General features: G+C 26.3%; 1 protein-coding gene across 4 annotated transcripts in view; it reads right to left on the bottom strand.

Moving 5' to 3' along the window:
• The window catches only part of LOC145292023 (ATP-binding cassette sub-family C member 5-like), a 358,649-nt gene that overhangs the window by 119,278 nt on the left and 214,629 nt on the right, over positions 1-24,742 (bottom strand). For all 4 annotated transcript variants that reach the window (XM_080138030.1, XM_080138031.1, XM_080138032.1 and 1 more), the window contains one exon: positions 11,004-11,111. In XM_080138030.1, the coding sequence (XP_079994156.1) occupies positions 11,004-11,111 (108 nt within the window). The remainder of the gene's footprint in view (positions 1-11,003; positions 11,112-24,742) is intronic.

Here is a 24,742-nt window from a genome sequence, read left to right as displayed (position 1 = left end):
TTCCTTTTCTATTCAGTAGTTTAAAAAAATATGGTAAAGTTCTTTCCTTTTCTATTCAGTAGTTTATAAAAACATGGTAAAGTTCTTTCCTTTTCTATTCAGTAGTTTATAAAAACATGATAAAATTCTTGAAGTTCTTTTCTCTTTCTACTCATCAGTCTATAAAAATATTTTGAAGTTCTTTCCTTTTTTTATAAACGGTTTATAAAAACAAGTTCTTTCTCCTGATCAGGGCACCGTATAAATACAGCTGCTCTATATAGGGTATTGAGAAATTTTGCCATAAGATATACCACTTTTCTCAATGTAATAATGAATTATTACTATTATGGCTCCTTACAACTGTATAAATTTTCTCATATAAAACTGTATAATGGAAGACTTTTGTTTTGTCCACTGACAATGCAAAGTTGAAACACATCTGCTTTGTGTATGATATTGAACACTTTGATGGTTAACATACACCACATTTAATTGTAATACTGTATAAGTATTGTTGTTGCTCCCGGGCAATACCGAGAACTTTTTCTTGTATAGATCACCATAATAAAATACAATGAACGCCTTTCTCCTAAGCAATGTTGCATGTAAAACTAACTGCTCTATCTGGTGTATTGCGCACTTTTGCCAGAAGTCATACACTTACCATATTAAATACTATTATTATTATTATTATTTTTCGCATACAACACCAACTACCTTTTCTTGTATACACCAGTATTACAAAACATAACGAAATTCGTTCTCCTAGATAAGGTGTTCTTTAAACACATCAGTTCTATCTCGGGTATAGGGCACGTTTTGATTAGCAGATACCACTCTAATGAATAAAAAAATAGAATAATAAAATAAATTAAAAAAATAGTAAATGAAAAATAATTGAAAAATGAATGAAATAAAAACAAATAAATAAAAAATTATTAAAAATGAATTAAATAAATGAATAATATATGAATTAATGAAAGAATGAATGGAAAACTGAATGAAAAATAAATGGCAAAAATGAATGATAAAAATGAATGAAAAATATTGAATGAAATAATAAATGAAAGAAAATAAATTAAAAAAATGAATTCAAAAAGAGTGAGAAAAAATGAATTAAAAAATTTGCAATGAAACAATGAATGAAAAAAAAATGAATGAAAAGCGATAAGAGAATGAATGGAAACAAAACGAATGGAAAAAATGAATTAAAATAAATACAGAAAAAAATTAATGAAAATATGTGAAAAAATTAATGAAAGAAATAAATGTCAAATTGGACAAAATAAATGAATAAAAAAATGAATGCAAAATGAATGAAAAATGAATGAAATAAAATAAACAAAAAATGAATGAAAAATGAATGAGAAAATTGAATGAAAAACAATGACTGAAAATGTATTAATGAAGAAATGAATGAAAATAAGAATACAAAATGAATGGAAAAAATTTAAAAATGAAGGAAAAAAATGAATGTAAATTAATGATAAAATTAATGATAAAATGAATGAAAAAATAAATGTGCATTTCATGTAATTTACGAGCGTATATCTTGAGTAGTTTCTGACTTTTAGATGTAGACAAATATACACACTGAGTACATTCTCTTTTATACAATAGCATAAAAAAGACTGATGTTCTTTCTCCCAGGTAACACAGCATGTAAACACACTTGCTCTATCTAGTGTATTGATTACGTTTATCATAATTTGCCACTTTGGGATTAACATATACCACTTACCAAATGTAATACTGTATTATGAATTCATTGTCTAGGATCCAATACTGTAATAGACAATTTAAATAAAGTGAAGTTTTTTTTTTCACTGGCAATATGGCATGTAAACTTATTTCTTGAATCGTCATATAGCATTACAACACAAGTCATCTACGACTTAAAGAGAGATGAATCTTTAACTGTTTTTCAGCAAAAACTACATGATGATATAAAGCAAAGTTGTTGTCGTTGTTGTTGTTGTCGTTGTTGTTGTTGTTGTTGTTGTCGTTGTTGTTGTTGTCGTTGTTGTTGTTGTCATTGTTGTTGTTGTCGTTGTTGTTGTTGTTGGAGGTGGTGGTGTCGTCATCATTGCTCTCCTCATAGCAGAAAGAAAATTTTATATTTTGAAAAATTACCACCCAATTTTTTTTGTGTATGTCTCAGATTGCAGGAAGAGAAATTTGGGCAGACAGAAGATTATCTCCTCTAGAATATTAGTAAGCAAAACAAAAACTTAATCAGAAGAAATATTAAAATCAAAGAAATATATTGAAAGCAACATTTTGTTTGCTAACAACACAGATTAATATGCACCATCCAACGTTAACCTCGTGAAATGAGGAAAATCTGAAGACCCTACTTGCCCACTCTGTAAAGAAAAACAAACTGTGGAGCATGTACTGAGTTCAAGGAAGATACACGTGGCGACACAACTAAGTGCTGAAAGAATTAGCTGAAGCTGTCCAGTTCAGCACAAATAGGAGTAAGGATAAATGCCTAAAACCAGCAGCAAAGTTCTATGCAGCAGGAGGCAAAGACATCTGGCCAAAAACCAACATCATGCCCAGGGCCTGCAAGTAGAATCTTCTGAGTGCAGCCGATGATTGGGTGTGTGCTACAGATCTGCAACAGTGGAAGCACTATCCAGAAATTATCAGCAAAAGTGGATTAAGACAGCAAAAGAGATCCTTCTGATTGAATTAACAGTGCCATATGAGAACAGGATTGATGAGCCCCATGTCTATAAGTCTGAAAAGTATTCTGCTCTAATCAGGGACTTGAAAAATGCTGGATTCAGCACCAGCGTATTTGCAGTTGAAGTGGGAGCAAGGGGATTTGTAGGCTCGTCTGCCTACAATCTCATGAAACAGCTGTTCATCTCAGGGAAGAGTTGAAACAGAGCACTAATAGCAATGAGTGAGGCAGAGGAGTAGAGCTCCTGCTGGATCTGGTCGAGGAGGAATAAAAATCAACTACATATATCTTAATTTCCCTAATTTCATGGTGATTAAGACATCCATCTGTGAATCATATGAGTAAATAAAATAAAAAAAAGAAAACAAAACAACACATGGCAGCAGAGAAAGACATCCGGCAGTCATGACCTGGATATGGTCCACCCCCTGGAGTGTAAGGAGTTAAATGCTGAAACACTTGATTGAAGAGGTCTTCTCCTCTGAAGACTCTCTTTGCTGGTTAGGTCTCCATCTGAGTTTCCTTCCACTTAACAGATTTTTTTATCTAGTTTTTGCTTTGGAAGCAATTTCGGCCAATGGTACAGGGGAAAATGTCACTTGACTTATATATAAGATTGCTGTTTGATTTTCTATACAAATAAAAAATAAACTTTCCATTAACAAAAACTCTCTCTCTCTCTCTCTCTCTCACTCTCTTCCTTTTAAATGTGTTTATAGATTAGAGTTAGTTTTCTCTGATGAGGATCCTTCAAAGAAATTTCGTAGTTTCTTCTTCTTCTTCTGCAACAGCAGCAGCAGCAGCAATATCGGTTTAACATCCGTTTTATATGCTAGCTTTTAAAAATGTACTTCCAAAGTAACCTATTGCTGACCCGGTTTTTATTTATCCCTCTTCCTCTCAAATCCATTTTTATCACTTCCTCCCATGTTTCCTTGTCATTCCCCTGCCAATTTAATCTGCTACCTCAAATGTTCAACATCTATTAACTCAAGAACTCTTATCTATTTTTTTATATGACCAAACCAACAAAATCGCCTGTTCTGCACTCATCTCACTATGCTGTTCAGTTTAATTTACCTCTGAGATCATACATTACAGATTCTCTTTAAAACTAGCATTAATTATCCTTTGTATTATTCTCATGTCATTTCTCTGCATGTTCTCAGCTCTCACTGGCCAAGTTTCACTTCCATACATCATCACACTTTGATTAACACTGGTAATGCTCTGCTGGTTAGTATTATTGCCGTTGTTTCATGTCATTAGTAGATATTAAAAGCTTCTCTTTATTTTCCAAGGGATTTAACACTGTTGGCAATAATCGAGATGTGTCCACACTTGTGTAGGTAAAATTAACCTAATAAGTGTTTACTTTGTGTATCATATAATTTACTCGTTCATTTGTGTAAAACAGGTCAGAAAAATAAATTTACTTATACTTATTGAAGTTTTCGAGAGTCCCTCATTATCATGAACCCATCATGATCTGAGGATTCGGACTAATCACATATAAATTGATATTAAATGTGAACTGAACAGGATTTTTCAAATGTAACATTTCTATGTATTTCTGCATATTTGCTTTGTTTTTAGAGATTTTTGTTATAAAATATCTATTCAAATTCATTTTGCATCTACATATAATTAACACACACACACACACACACAACCACACACACACATATATATATATATATATATATATATATATATATATATAACTACTTCATTTACTCACATAAAATTAATATACAAAAGTATAGATTTATGCGTAAATTTTAAGCATTTACTTCAAAAGTGCTCAATACGTAGGTAGAGCTAGTTAGTAATTTATAAAATATATATGGCGATTAAGCTACACTGAATATTCGGCGTTTCATCCACTCTAGGATTCGTCAGGCTTATGTGCGAATTCTGTGGTTGTTTATCGTTTTTATATGGTCCTCTTCTGTTGAGGATTTTAGTTAGCCAATCAGCTTTCTAGTATCCACTGAGCCCCTTCCTATCAGCCAATGGGCATGCATTTTATCGAACAAAGGATTTGTTTTAAAACTAGTTTAGTGGTTTAAGGCCGAAATTTTCTTTTTTTTTCCTTTTTTTTATATAATTATACATATGTGTACATACATATATATATGCACATATATATACATATATATATATATATGCATACATATATGTGTGATCGTTTATGTATATTCATGTTTATTTAATTTATTTATTTGTTTATTTTCTATTGTTTTTGTTAGTTTTAAAACTATTTTGTATTGCTATCCTAGAGTAAGTTTTATTTTGTGAACACAGTTATTTGCTATTTCTCTTCTACAGTTTAATAGATTTTGGGGTTCTTTAAAGTACAGGATAGCGAATTTTTCATGAAGACATAATTTACATAGGTAGCATAAGTAGACTCAGTAATAACTCAAGCGATGAAAATGCATTTCACAGGTCAACCAATATCTACGAAACAGCCCTAAAAAATAGTGTTACAGAATGGATTGAAAGAGAGAGAGAGTGAGAGAGAGAGAGAGAGAGAGAGAGAGAGAGAGAGAGAGAGGTGAGTAAACGTGGAGTGTAGACACGTTTACCAGAACCGAAGGTCAGCTGACCAGATTACGTATGAGTGACGTGGTCAGGTTGGCTAGATCTGTGAGACTGGATTTGGACTTTGAAGAAGATGGACGGCTTAATAGCTGTTCCCTCCCCTTCACTGGGGGGTGGGGGACGCTGACGTGTTCAAAGCAAGCAAGATACACTTCCATATTCTGTGTCGACATCTGGAAGGAAAATAAAAAACTATAAAACCAGTTCATCGTCTTGGAGTGATAAATCTTTGTCTAACAGGTACCAGTCTCCCTCCAAGAGAAAATGAATTCCAGATGGATCAACATCGACGACACATGAAGTAAGGTATGTCGAAGAAAATGCATGTAACACACACACAAAAGCATATGAACAATTAGAGATGAACACACACAACCGCATATGAAACTAGACGATCATACGCACACGGAATCCTTTTATGTTATACACCAAACGTCAATTTGGTACCCCTATATGTAACAATAGTGGATACAAAAATATCGATATCAAATATAAGCAACAAAACACCAATAACTATAATAAAATTAAAAATAGAAGAAAAAGAACTATAATCTGGTATACGGCCCCATACAATCAAATGTTAAAAACAAAACTTGGCAAGAAATTTCTAGATCTTATTGAAAAACACTTTCCCGCAACCAACCCCTTACACAAAATCTTCAATAAAAATACCTTAAAGTTAACCTACAGTTGTTGTGAAAATTTAGAGATGATAATTAAAGCACATAATAACAAAATACTAAATAAAAACAATGTAAACAACAACAAAATAAACAATAACAAAAGTAGACACCAGGACAAAAATAAAACTAACACTAGCAGAAATAATAATAATAATAATAATAATAATAATAATAATAATAATAATAATAACAAACCAACCCCGGACAAGAACAACCATACCATAAATAAAAATACTAATAATGAACAAGATAAATGCAACTGTAGACACCGCACACTTTGCCCAGTTCAAAATAAATGTCTAACAAAAAGCGTAGTTTATCAGGCAACAATATTTGCGAAAGAAAACCCGAATAACAAGAAATATTACGTAGGCATGACTTCCTTAGATTTCAAAACCCGATACTATGACCACAAAAGTACATTCAACAATAAGAAACACCGTATAAAAACAACACTAGCGAATAAATACTGGGAATTCAAAGAAAGCGGTCATTCGCCGGTAGTCGAATGGAAAATAATAAGACAAGCTACCACGTGTAGGCATTTAGACAACCCATGTAAATTATGCTTTCATGAAAAATTTGCTATCCTGTACTTTAAAGAACCCCAAAATCTATTAAACTGTAGAAGAGAAATAGCAAATAACTGTGTTCACAAAATAAAACTTACTCTAGGATAGCGATAAAAAATAGTTTTAAAACTAACAAAAACAATAGAAAATAAACAAATAAATAAATTAAATAAACATGAATATACATAAACGATCACACATATATGTATGCATATATATGTATATATATGTGCATATATATATATGTATGTACACATATGTATATTTATATTAAAAAAAAAGGAAAAAAAAAGAAAATGTCTGCCTTAAACCACTAAACTAGTTTTAAAACAAATCCTTTGTGCGATAAAATGCATGCCCATTGGCTGATAGGAAGGGGCGCAGTGGATACTAGAAAGCTGATTGGCTAACTAAAATCCTCAACAGAAGAGGACCATATAAAAACGATAAACAACCACAGAATTCGTGCATAAGCCTGACGAATCCTAGAGTGGATGAAACGCTGAATATTCAGTTTAGCTTAATCGCCATATATATTTTATAAATTACTATATATATATATATATATATATATATATATATATATATAGGAACTGTGTAGGGATCAAACGAATCCTAAGTTTTATCACTCACATGATATTGTCAGAAAGAATTAAGAGATAAATTGAGTTGGACACTTGTTTCCTAATATTAAATTGAAATGAAAACTATCTAATATTCAAATATATTTATACTTAACCTAAAAATAGAGAGGAGCTGCCATAGTGTAACTTTCATGACATTAAATGACTGCCTTACCTCAAATGCATGTGCTGTGGTTTTTCTTCTTTATTTTCTTATTGGCCATGTTGAGATTCTAATGCCAGTGGTCATTGAGCACAAGACACAGTTGTCATTTTGCATAGATAATAATAAATGACACACACACACATATATATATATATATAGACACTGTATGCAAAACTTGTTGAACACAAGTATGTGGTGTGTGTGTGTGTGTGTGTGTGTGTGTGTGTGTGTGTGTGTGTGTGTGTGTGAGAGATTTGAGTTTCATCGTAAGCATTTACATTGAAGCTAAATTCTCATCTCTCCAGTTCAGAATCTCATCATTTAACCTCTTCTTACCTTCTGACCTATCTCTATCAAACTTTGTTGCCATTCACTGCCTAGATCTCTTGCCCATCTGCTGAACAGTGTTCTCCAACCATATTTATTTTTGATTGGAAATCCTAGATGTCCATTTTTTTTTTTTAAAGTTACGAGGGGCGTACAATAAGTAATGCCCCTGACCCACTTCCCATAGCAGTAGAGCAATGAAACTTGGCACAGTTATTAGTCTTTCTCTACATAGGAACCACCCAGAGTTATGCATTTCTCCCATCGTTTGATGCAGCTCTGGAGACCGTTTTTGTAGAAAATGCCAGATTGGTCCTCCAACCACGACATGACTTCAGAAATCAAGGCTGCATCATCTGGGAAACGCTTTCCTTTCAAAAACTGGCTGGGAAGAGGTGAAAGTCAGAGGGTGCAAGGTCAGGAGTGTAGGGAGGATAGGGAAGGATTTCATAACCATACGCCTGTGCTTCTGATCTGGTGACATGCGAGTTGTGGACCGCAGCGTTGTCCTGCAGGAGGAGGGTACATTTGCTGATCTTGCCCCGCGTCTTGATTTTGATAGCTTCCCTTAATTTCCTCAAAAGTGAAGCATAATAGGCTCCTGTAATTGTGGTACCCTTTGCCAGGAAATCTGTCATCACTACTCCGTCCTGGTCCCAGAAGACTGTGAGCATGACCTTGCCAGCGGAGGGCTGCACCCTTGCCTTCTTTGGAGGTGGTGAGTCCAAGTGCTTCCACTGCATTGACTGGGCTTTGGTCTCTGGATCATAGTGATGGACCCAGGTTTCATCCTGTGTAATCAGTCTTTTGAAAAACTTTGACTCATCTTTTTGGCACATCTACAAATTCATCCTCGAGTACTCAACGCGTTCTCGCTTCTGGAATGGTGTGAGCAACCTGGGAATCCATCTGGCAGACACCTTATGCATATGCAAATGGTCATGAATGATAGTTTCCACAGACCTTGTACTAATCTTGACATCTTGGACTATTTGGCGAATAGTAATGTGCCGATCTTCCAAAATGGTAGCCTCAACTTGACGGACAGATGCCTCATCAATGGAAGAAGGGGGGCGACCAGGTCTGGGAGCTGTTTCCACAGACTTCCGGCCATGTTTGAATTCACGATACCAGCATTTTACAAGGTCATATGATGGGGCATTATCACTATAAGTTTCTTTCATTTCATCAAGAGTCTCCTGTGGTGTGCATCCTTTCAAATACAAAAACCGGATCACTGCTCGACATTCAACAGGCTCCATTTCACACCTGACTCAGTTCAAACACCTGTAAAACAGAAACCACAATTAGTTCAGAGCTGTAATTTGCCACATAACCCGCAGAGATATAAATCATTACACATGCAAAATTTCAGCTAGATCAAACTGGAAGTGGGTTAGGGGCATTACTTATCATAATTATCGTACTCTCAGCTTACATCAACTAGAAACTAGATATGTATGCTTTCTTTTTCATCCTTCCAAATTCTTTATCATGACCCCCCCCCTACAGCTAACTGCTCATAGCATCACTTTTCTATGTAGCACCATGGGTTTATTTTTTCAGACTATCATTCATTTCCTAGCTAATCTCTCCCAGTGGTTCTGATTCCAGTTGTCGGGGTGAGACAGGTCATGGAATCACAGCATTATCAGTTACCGATCCACTGCTATTAGAAGGGTTAAATCGCTTGGAAAATAAAGAAAACCTTTTATCAATTGTGTTTATAAATGATCTTGATAATGTTGTTTACATTTTGTATATTATCAACAGTAATAAAAATATTTTAAGACTGTATAAACTTGTAGTTTGCATTCTTCTTTGTATCTCATATTTCTAATATCTCTGTTTAAGAGTTCTACAATGTCAATGTTAAGTAAATATTTTTCCTAACAGTATTGACTAATATCGTGATTGTTTTAAAGCGTTTAAATTTAAAATATTTTATTTTTAACAAAGAAGGAAAAGGGTGTTAAATGATGCTAATTTCAATTTATCATTTAAAAAATATGTGTTCTCTTTATGAGATTTCTAACTTTACGTCTCAATAATCTCTAAGCTCAAAAAATAATCTCTAACCTCAAAAAATAATCTCTAACCTCAAAAAATAATCTCTAAGCTCAAAAAATAATCTCTAACCTCAAAAAATAATCTCTAACCTCATCAAAAATGCATTTTACAAGATGATTACATGATACAGAGTACTTTGCATCAGAATTGTGATTTCTAAAGGTCTTATTCTAAGAACAATTGAATTTCTGTTAGATTTTCATTATAATCATTATTAATGAGTTTAAGGATTTTCATTTTGAAAAGGAAAAATAGGGAATGTGAATGGGGCTGCTCCAGAGAATTTCCAGCACTACTGTTTAGTGGAAACATCAGTGCCAGCACCGCTGTGGGTTAAGAGAAGAATACAAATTTAACAAAAAAAAAAAAAAAAAAAAAAAAAAACAAGCAATTCATTAAAAATGTTTTTTTTTAATGATTTTATCCATAATGTTTCTTTCTTTATTTTTTAAATTAATTTTATATTTTTTTAAATAAATTTTATATTTTTTAAATAAATTTTATATTTTTTAAATAAATTTTATATTGTTTTAATGAATTTTATATTTTTTAAATAAATTTTATATTTTCTAAATAAATCTTATATTTTTAAAATAAATTTTATATTTTTTAAATAAATTTTATATTGTTTTAATAAATGTTATATTTTTTTAATACATTTTATATTTTTTAAATACATTTTATATTTTTTTAATAATTAAATTTTATATTTTTTAAATAAATTTTATATTTTTTAAATAAATTTTATATTTTTTAAATAAATTTTATATTTTTAAATAAATATTATATTTTTTAAATAAATATTATATTTTTAAAGAAGTTTTATATTTTTTAAACAAATTTTATATTTTTTTAATAAATTTTATATTTTTTAAATAAATTTTATATTTTTTTTATTAAATGTTATATTTTTTAAACCAATTTTATATTTTTACAATAAATTTTATATTTTTTTAATAAATTTTATATTTTGTAAATAAATTTTATATTTTTTAAATAAATTTTCTATTTTTTAAATAAATATTATGTTTTTAAAATAAATTTTATATTTTTTAAATAAATTTTATATTTTTTAAATACATTTTATATTTTTTAAATGAATTTTATATTTTTTAAATAAATACCAAATTTTACAAAAAAACAACCTAAAAATGATAAAGTTATCATTAGCAGTATAAAATAACTTAAGAATTAGCAAACATTAATTGAAATTCTCATTATAATTTGAACCTAATCGATAAGGCAAATACTACAAGATTTATCAAAATGTTGTTTACTTACCTGGTATCGATTAAGTGATATTGAAGCATCAGACAATGCTTTCAAACAGTATGGAAGCGAGCCAAGGGCAAAACGCATACTGTTGAGGACAGCTATCATAGTAAATGCCTGCAAAGAAAAATATGCAATTATCAACGATTTTGTACTAATTAAGTAAACATGTCTTTATTACTCTTTATAGAGTAAATTCGATTTAATAAAATAATTACTTGAAATTACAACTGCAGTTGAATTCTTATATCTCTACCTTTATAAAGTTAGGTATGTGTTTATGTTTATACATTATTATGTACAGAATTTACTCCTAAACTAATTAATCAATCATTATAAAGTTTTCAAATAAAAGTTTTAATTGTGTATAGATGTGAGCTATATTTAGTTTTATTTAGTATTATGTGAAGAAGGTAAAAAAGGGATGGTAATCCTTCATGAAAATTCAGACACCTCTAATATTTGTGAAATTTTAACAATAATTATTAATAAGTAGTGCTAGGATTTGAGTTTCTTTGGAGTATTTTAAAGAGGCTTTAGGGGATATAATATGGATACAACCATACATTTGGAAAGTTATATATTTCAGATTTGCATTGAATTTCATCCACAGTCATTAAACATCAATTAAGCCTGATTTCTTGAATTTCAATTTTTTCGTAAAACTTCTTAATCATATAATGGATTTTGATCAAAATAAGAAGATGGTGTCTAGACATAAAGTTTAATATAAAGTTTTATAAAAGGTTTAAAATTAGGTTTAAAATTAGGTTTAATATAAGATTTAATATAAGGTTTAATATAACATAAAAGTGGTGCAAAACTGTTTTGTTTGGGAGATTAATTTTACTTATTTATATATAGTTTACATCTGTCAAACTATAAAGTCAAATTATAAGCTTATATCACACTCTATCAGCAATTTTTTAAATTTACCAATGATTTAAAGAATTAGATAATTTGGTTTAGTTTATCTGCGTAATTGAATCTTTAATATAAAACTGTATTATTACCTTTAATAGTGTTTTGTTCAACTAACAAAATAAAATTGAAACTAATCTTGTACTAAAACTGAGTTAATCATCGCTTGTTTCTCTAAGACTTTTTCCTGTGTAATCACACAAAATACTAAAATATTTTATAGTTCTGAGATTGAATTATATTTGAAAAGAAAAATCCATTTTAATTCATTTAATTAGCAACAATTTGTAATTAACTGAAGAAATCATCCATCTCTCACTTAGCTATGTATTTCCATCGCCCTTTCTGGCTATAATAATTTAGCTACTCTAATATATTTTTAAGTTTCTGAGAACATTTTTAGAAAGGGTGACTCTTTTCAGCTAATTTTCATCATGTATTGGTATACACTATAAAAACAAATATGTAAATTAGCATGTATTGGTATACACTATAAAAACACATATGTAAATTAGCATGTATTGGTATACACTATAAAAACACATATGTAAATTAGCATGTATTGGTATACACTATAAAAACACATATGTAAATTAGCATGTATTGGTATACACTATAAAACACATATGTAAATTACAGACTATAAAAACACATATGTAAATTATAAACTATAAAAACACATATGTAAATTATAGACTATAAAAACACATATGTAAATTACAAACTATAAAAACACATATGTAAATTATAAACTATAAAAACACATATGTAAATTATAGACTATAAAAACACATATGTAAATTATAGACTATAAAGACACATATGTAAATTATACACTATAAAAACACGTATGTAAATTATAAACTATAAAAACACATATGTAAATTATAGACTATAAAACACATATGTAAATTATAGACTATAAAAACACATATGTAAATTATAAACTATAAAAACACATATGTAAATTATAGACTATAAAAACACATATGTAAATTATAGACTATAAAATCACATATGTAAATTATAAACTATAAAAACACATATGTAAATTATAGACTATAAAAACACATATGTAAATTATAAACTACAAAAACACATATATAAATTATAAACTATAAAAACACATATGTAAATTATAGACTATAAAAACACATATGTAAATTATAGACTATAAAAACACATATGTCAATTATAAACTATAAAAAACATATGTAAATTATAGACTATAAAAACACATATGTAAATTATGGACTATAAAAACACATATGTAAATTATAGACTATAAAAACACATATGTAAATTATAGACTATAAAAACACATATGTAAATTATAGACTATAAAAAACACATATGTAAATTATAGACTATAAAAACACATATGTAAATTCGCAAAATAAATTATATAATTACTTTTATATTATCCGTAAGTAAATATGTAAACAGTTATTTTTAGTTAATTTCATTTTTGTTAATTTTCGTATTTTGTTCTAGCAGAGGATGGGTATGCGGTAGCCAGATGCCAGACATTCGCCCACTGACTTCTACTAAGGTTGCTACTTTCTCTTTCTTCGAGAAGGAGGCCTTGGAATAGTTTTACTGTTCCTTGCCATCTCATTCAACACAGTACATCTTTCAAGATTTGTTGCTACATTTGATCTTCAACTTTTTACAAATTGATTGGGAAATTTAGATGAGATATTTACACACTTCATTGTGTCGCACTGTATAGTAGCTGCACCCCAGGAGAAACTTACAGCTGATATGTCACAGTTTATAGAGTTTCAGATGAAATCAAAATGGAACAAATAGTAGCAGTGGTTGTGACCAAGGTGTTCACGGGTTCATCTACTAACATTCATTACTAGTGATATATATCAGATTGACAAGCAAGTTCTTGAGGTTTTTTTTACTTTTAAATTCAGATTAACATATCTCAACTCAAGCAAAAATTTACTGAGCGAAATTAGCACCTACAGAACAAACTTTTCCCAACGCAAAACAGATATATTTATGCCAGTAACGTAAAAATCTTGGGTTCTGGTGGCGATGAAATGGCTGATTGTGTTTTTGATATCGCTTAGGTTTTTGAAGCATTTCTCATGCAGAAAATTGTCAAAATGCTTGAAAAAATAGTAGTCGGTAGATGAGAAGTCTGTAGAGTATTGAGGATGAGACAGAGTTTCGTAGTCCAATTCGTTCAACTTTTCTGTGTCGGTTTAATAACAGACAGTCGAGCACTGTTGTGGAGGAACATTTTGTTTTTTCTATTGATTAATACTGGGTGTTGTTGAAGTTTCTAATGCATTTCATCTATTTGTTGACAGTATTTCTTCGCCGTTATTCACAAATGTAATAGATGAGACCAGTCGAAGACAATCAATAGTCAGCATGGCCTTTTCGTGCAACACTAACTTTGGGAAGTGTTGTAGAACTTCGTCAGCATCTAAGCACTGAGCTAAGCATCGCCAGTTGTCATATGCATAAAAATTCATTTATTACTTCTGGTATTTACAAATAAATTCTTTAACTATGACTGATCTAAACATATAAATCATTTATTACTAGTAATTCATATATTTATCCATTTATTTCAGACTATTATCGTCATCTTCTAGTTGTTGTTTCATGACCTTTCGACTAATTATTCCTCTGCCTTTCATCAGGTGGTTAATCGCAACAGGATAGAAACACAAAATTTCCTAACTGGATTCTCAGCAATTTGAAACTGCCTTCCATAGTTGTTGTCATTTCACCACGTTTTGGCTAACTAAGCCTCTATCCGGCTTTGGGTAGGATTGAAACCGCTATCTCCAGACAATGCTCACCTGGAAAAATGAAGATTAAACATCTCTATCCACTGTGCCACAGACTCTGTCACATTTAACCACCTGACGAAAGCCAGAATAGTTGGCCGAAACGTTGTGAAATAAGGATTAAAAGATGAGGATAATAGACCGCAATAAATAAATGGATAAACAATATTAATTGCTCGTCTCAAAAAGAATTCTAACTAATAAAATAATAGTTATATATACATAAAATTCAGTTAGTACGAGTGATATATACATCAAATTCATTAATTACTAGTAATATAAAATTTATTACTAGTGATATATACATAACAAAAATTTATTATTAGTGATATATGCATATAAATAATACGTTTACTAGTGATACATAAATATAAATAATTTTTACTAATGGTATATACATATATAAGTTCTTTTATTACTAATGATATATACATATAAATAATTTATTACTAGTGATATATACGGATAAAAAATTTATTACTAATGATATATACAGATAAAAAAATTTATTACTAGTTATCTATGCTATTAATAAAATTCTAAATGTTTATTTATTTATGTGTGTGTGTATATATACCAATAAAACTTTCGAACAACGGATGCACGCCATTGAAAAATTCTTGTTTTCCCTGAAAGGTGTGAGCCCCTAGATTGTCCTTATCTATATATGGTTTGTAACAAACAATGCCGAGTCACACAAAAAGTCCGGAATAAGGGTTTTTGGGCTGTTTCATGCAATTGTCGAAAAAGTTACCTGCCAATGCCAACGAAATTTAGCACTGTCTGTATACAGTCGCGGTACCATCTTTTGGCATATGGACGGGACTTGTGGCGCAATGGATAACGCATCTGATTATGGATCAGAAGATTACAGGTTCGAATCCTGCAAGTTTGTAATAATTTTAACAATCATTTTATCTGTTTACTAATAATCCTTACCCTTAGTAAGGGTATTTTTGTTTTCCAGTGATTTTGTTTTGTGGATATGGGAATTTCTCATACCCCGAGTTCACAAGGTAAGCGTTGATGGTAAGACGATGTTGGGTGTACTTGATGTTGAGTGTGTTCGATTTTGTGTTTGACTCGGCGTTGTGTGTGCTGATGCATCGTAGTCGCTAATATATACATAAAATTCATTTATTACTAGTGATATATACACATAAATCATTTATTACTAGTAATATATACATATAAATCATTTATTACTAGTAATATATACATATAAATCATTTATTACTAGCGATATATACATATAAATTATTTATTACTAGCGATATATACATATAAATCATTTATTACTAGTAACATATACACATAAATCATTTATTACTAGTAATATATACATATAAATCATTTATTACTAGTAATATATACATATAATTCATTTATTACTAGTGATATATACATATAAATCATTTATTACTAGTAATATATACATATAAATCATTTATTACTAGTGATATATACACATAAATCATTTATTACTAGTAATATATACATATAAATCATTTATTACTAGTAATATATACATATAAATCATTTATTACTAGTGATACATACATATAAATCATTTATTACTAGTAATATATACATATAAATCATTTATTACTAGTAATATATACACATAAATAATTTATTACTAGTGATATATACATATAAATCATTTATTACTAGTAATATATACATATAAATCATTTATTACTAGCGATATATACATATAAATCATTTATTACTAGTGATATATACATATAAATCATTTATTACTAGTAATATATACATATAAATCAATCATTACTAGCGATATATACATATAAATCATTTATTACTAGTAATATATACATATAAATCATTTATTACTAGTAATATATACACATAAATCATTTATTACTAGTGATATATACATATAAATCATTTATTACTGGTGATATATACACATAAATCATTTATTACTAGTGATATATACATATATATCATTTATTACTAGTGATATATACATATAAATCAATTATTACTAGCGATATATACATATAAATCATTTATTACTAGTAATATATACACATAAATCATTTATTACTAGTAATATATACATATAAATCATTTATTACTAGTAATATATACATATAAATCATTTATTACTAGTGATATATACATATAAATCATTTATTACTTGTGATATATACATATAAATCATTTATTACTAGTAATATATACATATAAATCATTTATTACTAGTAATATATATATAAATCATTTATTACTAGTAATATATACATATAAATCATTTATTACTAGTGATATATACATATAAATCATTTATTACTAGTGATATATACATATAAATCATTTATTACTAGTGATATATACATATAAATCATTTATTACTAGTGATATATACATATAAATCATTTATTACTAGTGATATATATAGATGAATCATTTATTACTAGTGATACATACATATTAATCAATTATTACTAGTGATATATACATATAAATCATTTATTACTAGTGATATATACATATAAATCATTTATTACTAGTGATATATACATATAAATCATTTATTACTAGTGATATATACATATAAATCATTTATTACTAGTGATATATACATGTAAATCATTTATTACTAGTGATATATACATATAAATCATTTATTACTAGTAATATATACATATAAATCATTTATTACTAGTAATATATACATATAAATCATTTATTACTAGTGATATATACATATAAATCATTTATTACTAGTAATATATACATATATATCATTTATTACTAGTGATATATACATATAAATCATTTATTCCTAGTGATATATAGATATAAATCATTTATTACTAGTGATATATACATATAAATCATTTATTACTAGTAATATATACATATAAATCATTTATTACTAGTGATATATGCATATAAATCATTTATTACTAGTAATATATACATATAAATCAATAATTACTAGTGATATATGCATATAAATCATTTATTACTAGTAATATATACATATAAATCATTTATTACTAGTGATATATGCATATAAATCATTTATTACTAGTAATATATACATATAAATCATTTATTACTAGTGATATATACATATAAATCATTTATTCCTAGTGATATATACATATAAATCATTTATTACTAGTAATATATACATATAAATCATTTATTACTAGTGATATATGCATATAAATACTTTATTACTAGTAATATATACATATAAATCAATTATTACTAGTGATATATACATATAAATCATTTATTACTAGTGATATATACACATAAATCATTTATTACTAGTGATATATACATATAAATCAATTATTACTAGTGATATATACATATAAATCATTTATTACTAGCGATATATACATATAAATCATTTATTACTTGTGATATATACATATAAATCATTTATTACTAGTAATATATGCATATAAATCATTTATTACTAGTGATATATGCATATTAATCATTTATTACTAGTGATATATGCATATAAATCATTTATTACTAGTGATATATACATATAAATCATTTATTACTTGTGATATATACATATAAATCATTTATTACTAGTGATATATGCATATAAATAATTTATTACTAGTAATATATACATATAAATCAATTATTACTAGTGATATATACATATAAATCATTTATTACTAGTGATATATACATATAAATCATTTATTACTAGTGATATATACATATAAATCATTTATTACTAGTAATATATACATATAAATCATTTATTACTAGCGATATATACATATAAATCAATTATTACTAGTGATATATACATATAAATCATTTATTACTAGTGATATATACATATAAATCATTTATTACTAGTGATATATACATATAAATCATTTATTACTGGTAATATATACATATAAATCATTTATTACTAGCGATATATACATATAAATCAATTATTACTAGTGATATATACATATAAATCATTTATTACTAGTGATATATACATATAAATCATTTATTACTAGTGATATATACATATAAATCATTTATTACTAGTGATATATACATATAAATCATTTATTACTAGTGATATATACATATAAATCATTTATTACTAGTGATATATACATATAAATCATTTATTACTAGTAATATATACATATAAATCATTTATTACTAGCGATATATACATATAAATCATTTATTACTAGTGATATATACATATAAATCATTTATTACTAGTGATATATACATATAAATCATTTATTACTAGTGATATATACATATATATCATTTATTACTAGTAATATATACATATAAATCATTTATTACTAGTGATATATGCATATAAATACTTTATTACTAGTAATATATACATATAAATCAATTATTACTAGTGATATATACATATAAATCATTTATTACTAGTGATATATTCACATAAATCATTTATTACTAGTGATATATACATATAAATCAATTATTACTAGTGATATATGCATATAAATCATTTATTACTAGCGATATATACATATAAATCATTTATTACTAGTTATATGTACACATACATAATTTATTACTAGTAATATATACATATAAATCATTTATTACTAGTGATATATACATATAAATCATTTATTACTAGTGATATATACATACAAATCATTTATTACTAGTAATATATAAATATAAATCATTTATTACTAGTAATATATACATATAAATCATGTATTCCTAGTAATATATACATATAAATCATTTATTACTAGTAATATATACATATAAATCATTTATTACTAGTAATATATACATATAAATCATTTATTACTAGCGATATATACATATAAATCATTTATTACTAGTAATATATACATATAAATCATTTATTACTAGCGATATATACATATAAATCATTTATTACTAGCGATATATGCATATAAATCATTTATTACTAGTGATATATACATATAAATCATTTATTACTAGTGATATATACATATAAATCATTTATTACTAGTGCTATATATATATAAATCATTTATTACTAGTAATATATGCATATAAATCATTTATTACTAGTGATATATACATATAAATCATTTATTACTAGTGATATATACATGTAAATCATTTATTACTAGTGATATATGCATATAAATAATTTATTACTAGTAATATGTACATATAAATCATTTATTACTAGTAATATATATATAAATCATTTATTACTAGTAATATATACATATACATCACTTATTACTAGTGATATATACATATAAATCATTTATTACTAGTGATATATACATATAAATCATTTATTACTAGTAATATATACATATAAATCATTTATTACTAGCGATATATACATATAATCATGTATTACTAGTAATATATACATATAAATCATTTATTACTAGTAATATATACATATAAATCATTTATTACTAGTAATATATACATATAAATCATTTATTACTAGCGATATATACATATAAATCATTTATGACTAGTAATATATACATATAAATCATTTATTACTAGTGATATATACATATAAATCATTTATTACTAGTGATATATACATATAAATCAATTATTACTAGTGATATATAGATATAAATCATTTATTATTAGTGATATATACATATAAATCATTTATTACTAGTAATATATACATATATATCATTTATTACTAGTGATGTATACATATAAATCATTTATTCCTAGTGATATATACATATAAATCATTTATAACTAGTGATATATACATATAAATCATTTATTACTAGTAATATGTACATATAAATCATTTATTACTAGTGATATATGCATATAAATCATTTATTACTAGTAATATATACATATAAATCAATTATTACTAGTGATATATGCATATAAATCATTTATTACTAGTAATATATACATATAAATCATTTATTACTAGTGATATATGCATATAAATCATTTATTACTAGTAATATATACATATAAATCATTTATTACTAGTGATATTTACATATAAATCATTTATTACTAGCGATACATACATATAAATCATTTATTACTACTAATATATACATATAAATCATTTATTACTAGTAATATATACATATAAATCATTTATTACTAGCGATATATACATATAAATCATTTATTACTAGTTATATGTACACATACATAATTTATTACTAGTAATATATACATATAAATCATTTATTACTAGTGATATATACATATAAATCATTTATTACTAGTGATATATACATATAAATCATTTATTCCAAGTGATATATACATATAAATCATTTATTACTAGAGATATATATACATATAAATCATTTATTACTAGTAATATATACATATAAATCATTTATTACTAGTGATATATGCATATAAATCATGTATTACTGGTGATATATACATATAAATCATTTATTACTAGTGATATATGCATATAAATCATTTATTACTAGTAATATATACATATAAATCATTTATTACTAGTGATATATACATATAAATCATGTATTACTGGTGATATATACATATAAATCATTTATTACTAGTAATATATACATATAAATCATTTATTACTAGTGATATATACATATAAATCACTTATTACTAGTAATATATACATATATATCATTTATTACTAGTGATATATACATATAAATCATTTATTCCTAGTGATATATACATATAAATCATTTATTACTAGTGATATATACATATAAATCATTTATTACTAGTAATATATACATATAAATCATTTATTACTAGTGATATATGCATATAAATCATTTATTACTAGTAATATATACATATAAATCATTTATTACTAGTGATATATGCATATAAATCATTTATTACTAGTAATATATACATATAAATCATTTATTACTAGTGATATATACATATAAATCATTTATTCCTAGTGATATATACATATAAATCATTTATTACTAGTGATATATACATATAAATCATTTATTACTAGCGATATATACATATAAATCATTTATTACTAGTAATATATACATATAAATCATTTATTACTAGTAATATATACACATAAATCATTTATTACTAGTGATATATACATATAAATCATTTATTACTAGTGATATATACATATAAATCATTTATTACTAGTGATATATACATATAAATCATTTATTACTAGTGATATATACATATAAAACATTTATTACTAGTGATATATACATATAAATCATTTATTACTAGTAATATATGCATATAAATCATTTATTACTAGTAATATATACATATAAATCATTTATTACTAGTAATATATACATATAAATCATTTATTACTAGTAATATATACATATAAATCATTTATTACTAGTAATATATACATATAAATCATTTATTATTAGTGATATATACATATAAATCATTTATTACTAGTGATATATGCATATAAATCATTTATTACTAGTAATATGTACATATAAATCATTTATTACTAGTAATATATATATATAAATCATTTGTTACTAGTAATATATACATATAAATAATTTATTACTAGTGATATATACATATAAATCATTTATTACTAGTGATATATACCCATAAATTAATAAATTACTAGTCATACATACATAATTAATTACTAGTAATGTATACATATAAATTCATTGATTATGAGTAATATATACTTGTAAATAATAATTGCTAGTGATCTATGCATGTAAATCATTCATTAGTAGTGATATATATATATGCATCATTAATTACTAATGATATATACATACAAATTCATTGAATGCAAGTGATATATACATATAATTCATTTATTACTAATAATATCTATAAATCTATAAAAGTTAAATTGTGTGTGTGTGTGTGTGTGTGTGTGTGTGTGTGTGTGTGTGTGTGTGTGTGTGTGCATTTCCCTACCAAACTACTGTGGCAATTTTCAGTCTACAGACTCGAGATTTGACATAAGAGGTATTGAGTTTTGGGAAAATCTTTTTAAGCGGTTTTCTGGTCAGAAATTTGGCTGTCAAAGGGTCAAAATTCAACGTTTGACCTTTGAACTCTACCAAACTCCTTCACCAATTTTGGGTCTAAACGCTTGAAATTTTAGATATAGCTTACTTGGACATGAATCTACCTTTATAATTTGATTTGAGCCCAATACAATAAATGCTAAGGAGTCATCATTGGAGTCAAAGTTTGAAAAAATTTGAGGTCTCTACCAAATTACTTAGCCAATTTTTGATCTAAACATTTGAGATTTTACATAAAGTGTATTCAGATATAGGGCAAGTTTTTTAATCGGTTTTTGGCCGAAACTTTGGCTGCCAAGGGGTCAAAATTCAAAAGATTTTACTTTTGCAGTCTCTAGCAAACTATTCAGCCAATTTTGGGTCTAAACATTTGAAATTTTACTTAAAGGGTATTCAGACATGCAGCAAGCTTTTAATCAGTTTTTTTGGTGAGAATTTGGCTACCAAGAGGTCGAAGTTGAAAAAGTTGACCTTTGCAGATTCTACAAAACTCCTCCGCCAATTTTGGGTCTAAACACTTGAAATTTTAGATGTAGGTTACCTGGACTAGAGTCAAATTTTTTAATATATATCCACAAACTTATGAACCTAAGGCCCGAGCAAAGCTGGGTTGAAGTGCTAGTATACATATAAACACATTTATTTCTTTTGATATATATATATATATATATCAATCAAGTATTACTAGTAATATATGCATATGAATTAATTTTAAGCAAGTTATATATACATGTAAATTCATTAACTTCTTGTGATATAAAACATATAATCCATTAATTTCTAGCGATATATACATATAAATCATTTTTTACTAGTGATATATACATATACTTTCATTTATTACTAACAATATATACACATAAAGAATTTATTATTGTTGATATATACATATGAATAATTTATTGCTAGTGATCTAAACATACAAATTATTCATGTGACATATATATAAATTGATTCATTACTAGTGATATATATATACATCTATTTATTTATTACTAGTGATATGTACCTATAAATTATTTATTACTAGTGATATATGCATACATATGATTTATTACTAGTGATATATAGATATACATTATTTATTACTAGTGATATATAAATGTACATTATTTATTATTAGTGATATATAAATGTACATTATTTATTACTAGTGATATATGCATATAAATCATTTATTACTATAAATATATATGCATTAAAATTCATTTATTATTAGTAATATATTCATATTATTTAATTTATTATTAGAGATATATACATATAAATATATTTCTTACTTGTGATAAATACATATAAATCATGTATCACAAGTGATATGTTCACATAAATTCATTTATTATTAGTGATCTATACATATAAATCATTTATTACTCGTGATATATACATAAATTCATTCATTACTAGTAATATATACATATAATTCATTTATTACTAATGATATGTTTGTGATTGTTATGTTATACTTTCATTTATCGCTAGTAATATGTATATATACATCTATTTATTACTAGTGATATATACATATAAATCATTTATTCCTTGCGACATATGCATATAAATCATTTATTCCTTGCGATATATATAAATTCACTTATACTAGTGTTTTATACATATAAATTTATTGATACTAGTGCTATAAACATATAAATTCATGTATTTCTAGTAATAAATGGTTTATTTAGGAATAGTTTCCCTGTTCAATAGATTGTAAGAAAGATTTGGGAAAATTTTTGGAACATTTTTTGTTTATCATACATGGGGAGACTTCATTTTTAGGGAGCCACATGGGCCATGTATCACGTGTTTCATGACCACATCATGAAGTCCTTTTTTTTTCGTCTCTGAAACGAATTTCTGCAGAAATTGTTAAATCATATTCTTCTTCTCTGAGTTTATGCTCTGGAACTATCCAGAAAAGAAAGTGTCCATGAGGTAAACCTCCTTTCTGGTACTCAGTGGTATA

Source organism: Euprymna scolopes, chromosome 13, assembly GCF_053919585.1.
Source record: "Euprymna scolopes isolate OS-2025 chromosome 13, ASM5391958v1, whole genome shotgun sequence".
In the NCBI taxonomy this organism is placed as follows: Eukaryota; Metazoa; Mollusca; class Cephalopoda; order Sepiida; family Sepiolidae; genus Euprymna; species Euprymna scolopes.
This window is presented reverse-complemented; position numbering and strand designations above follow the sequence as displayed.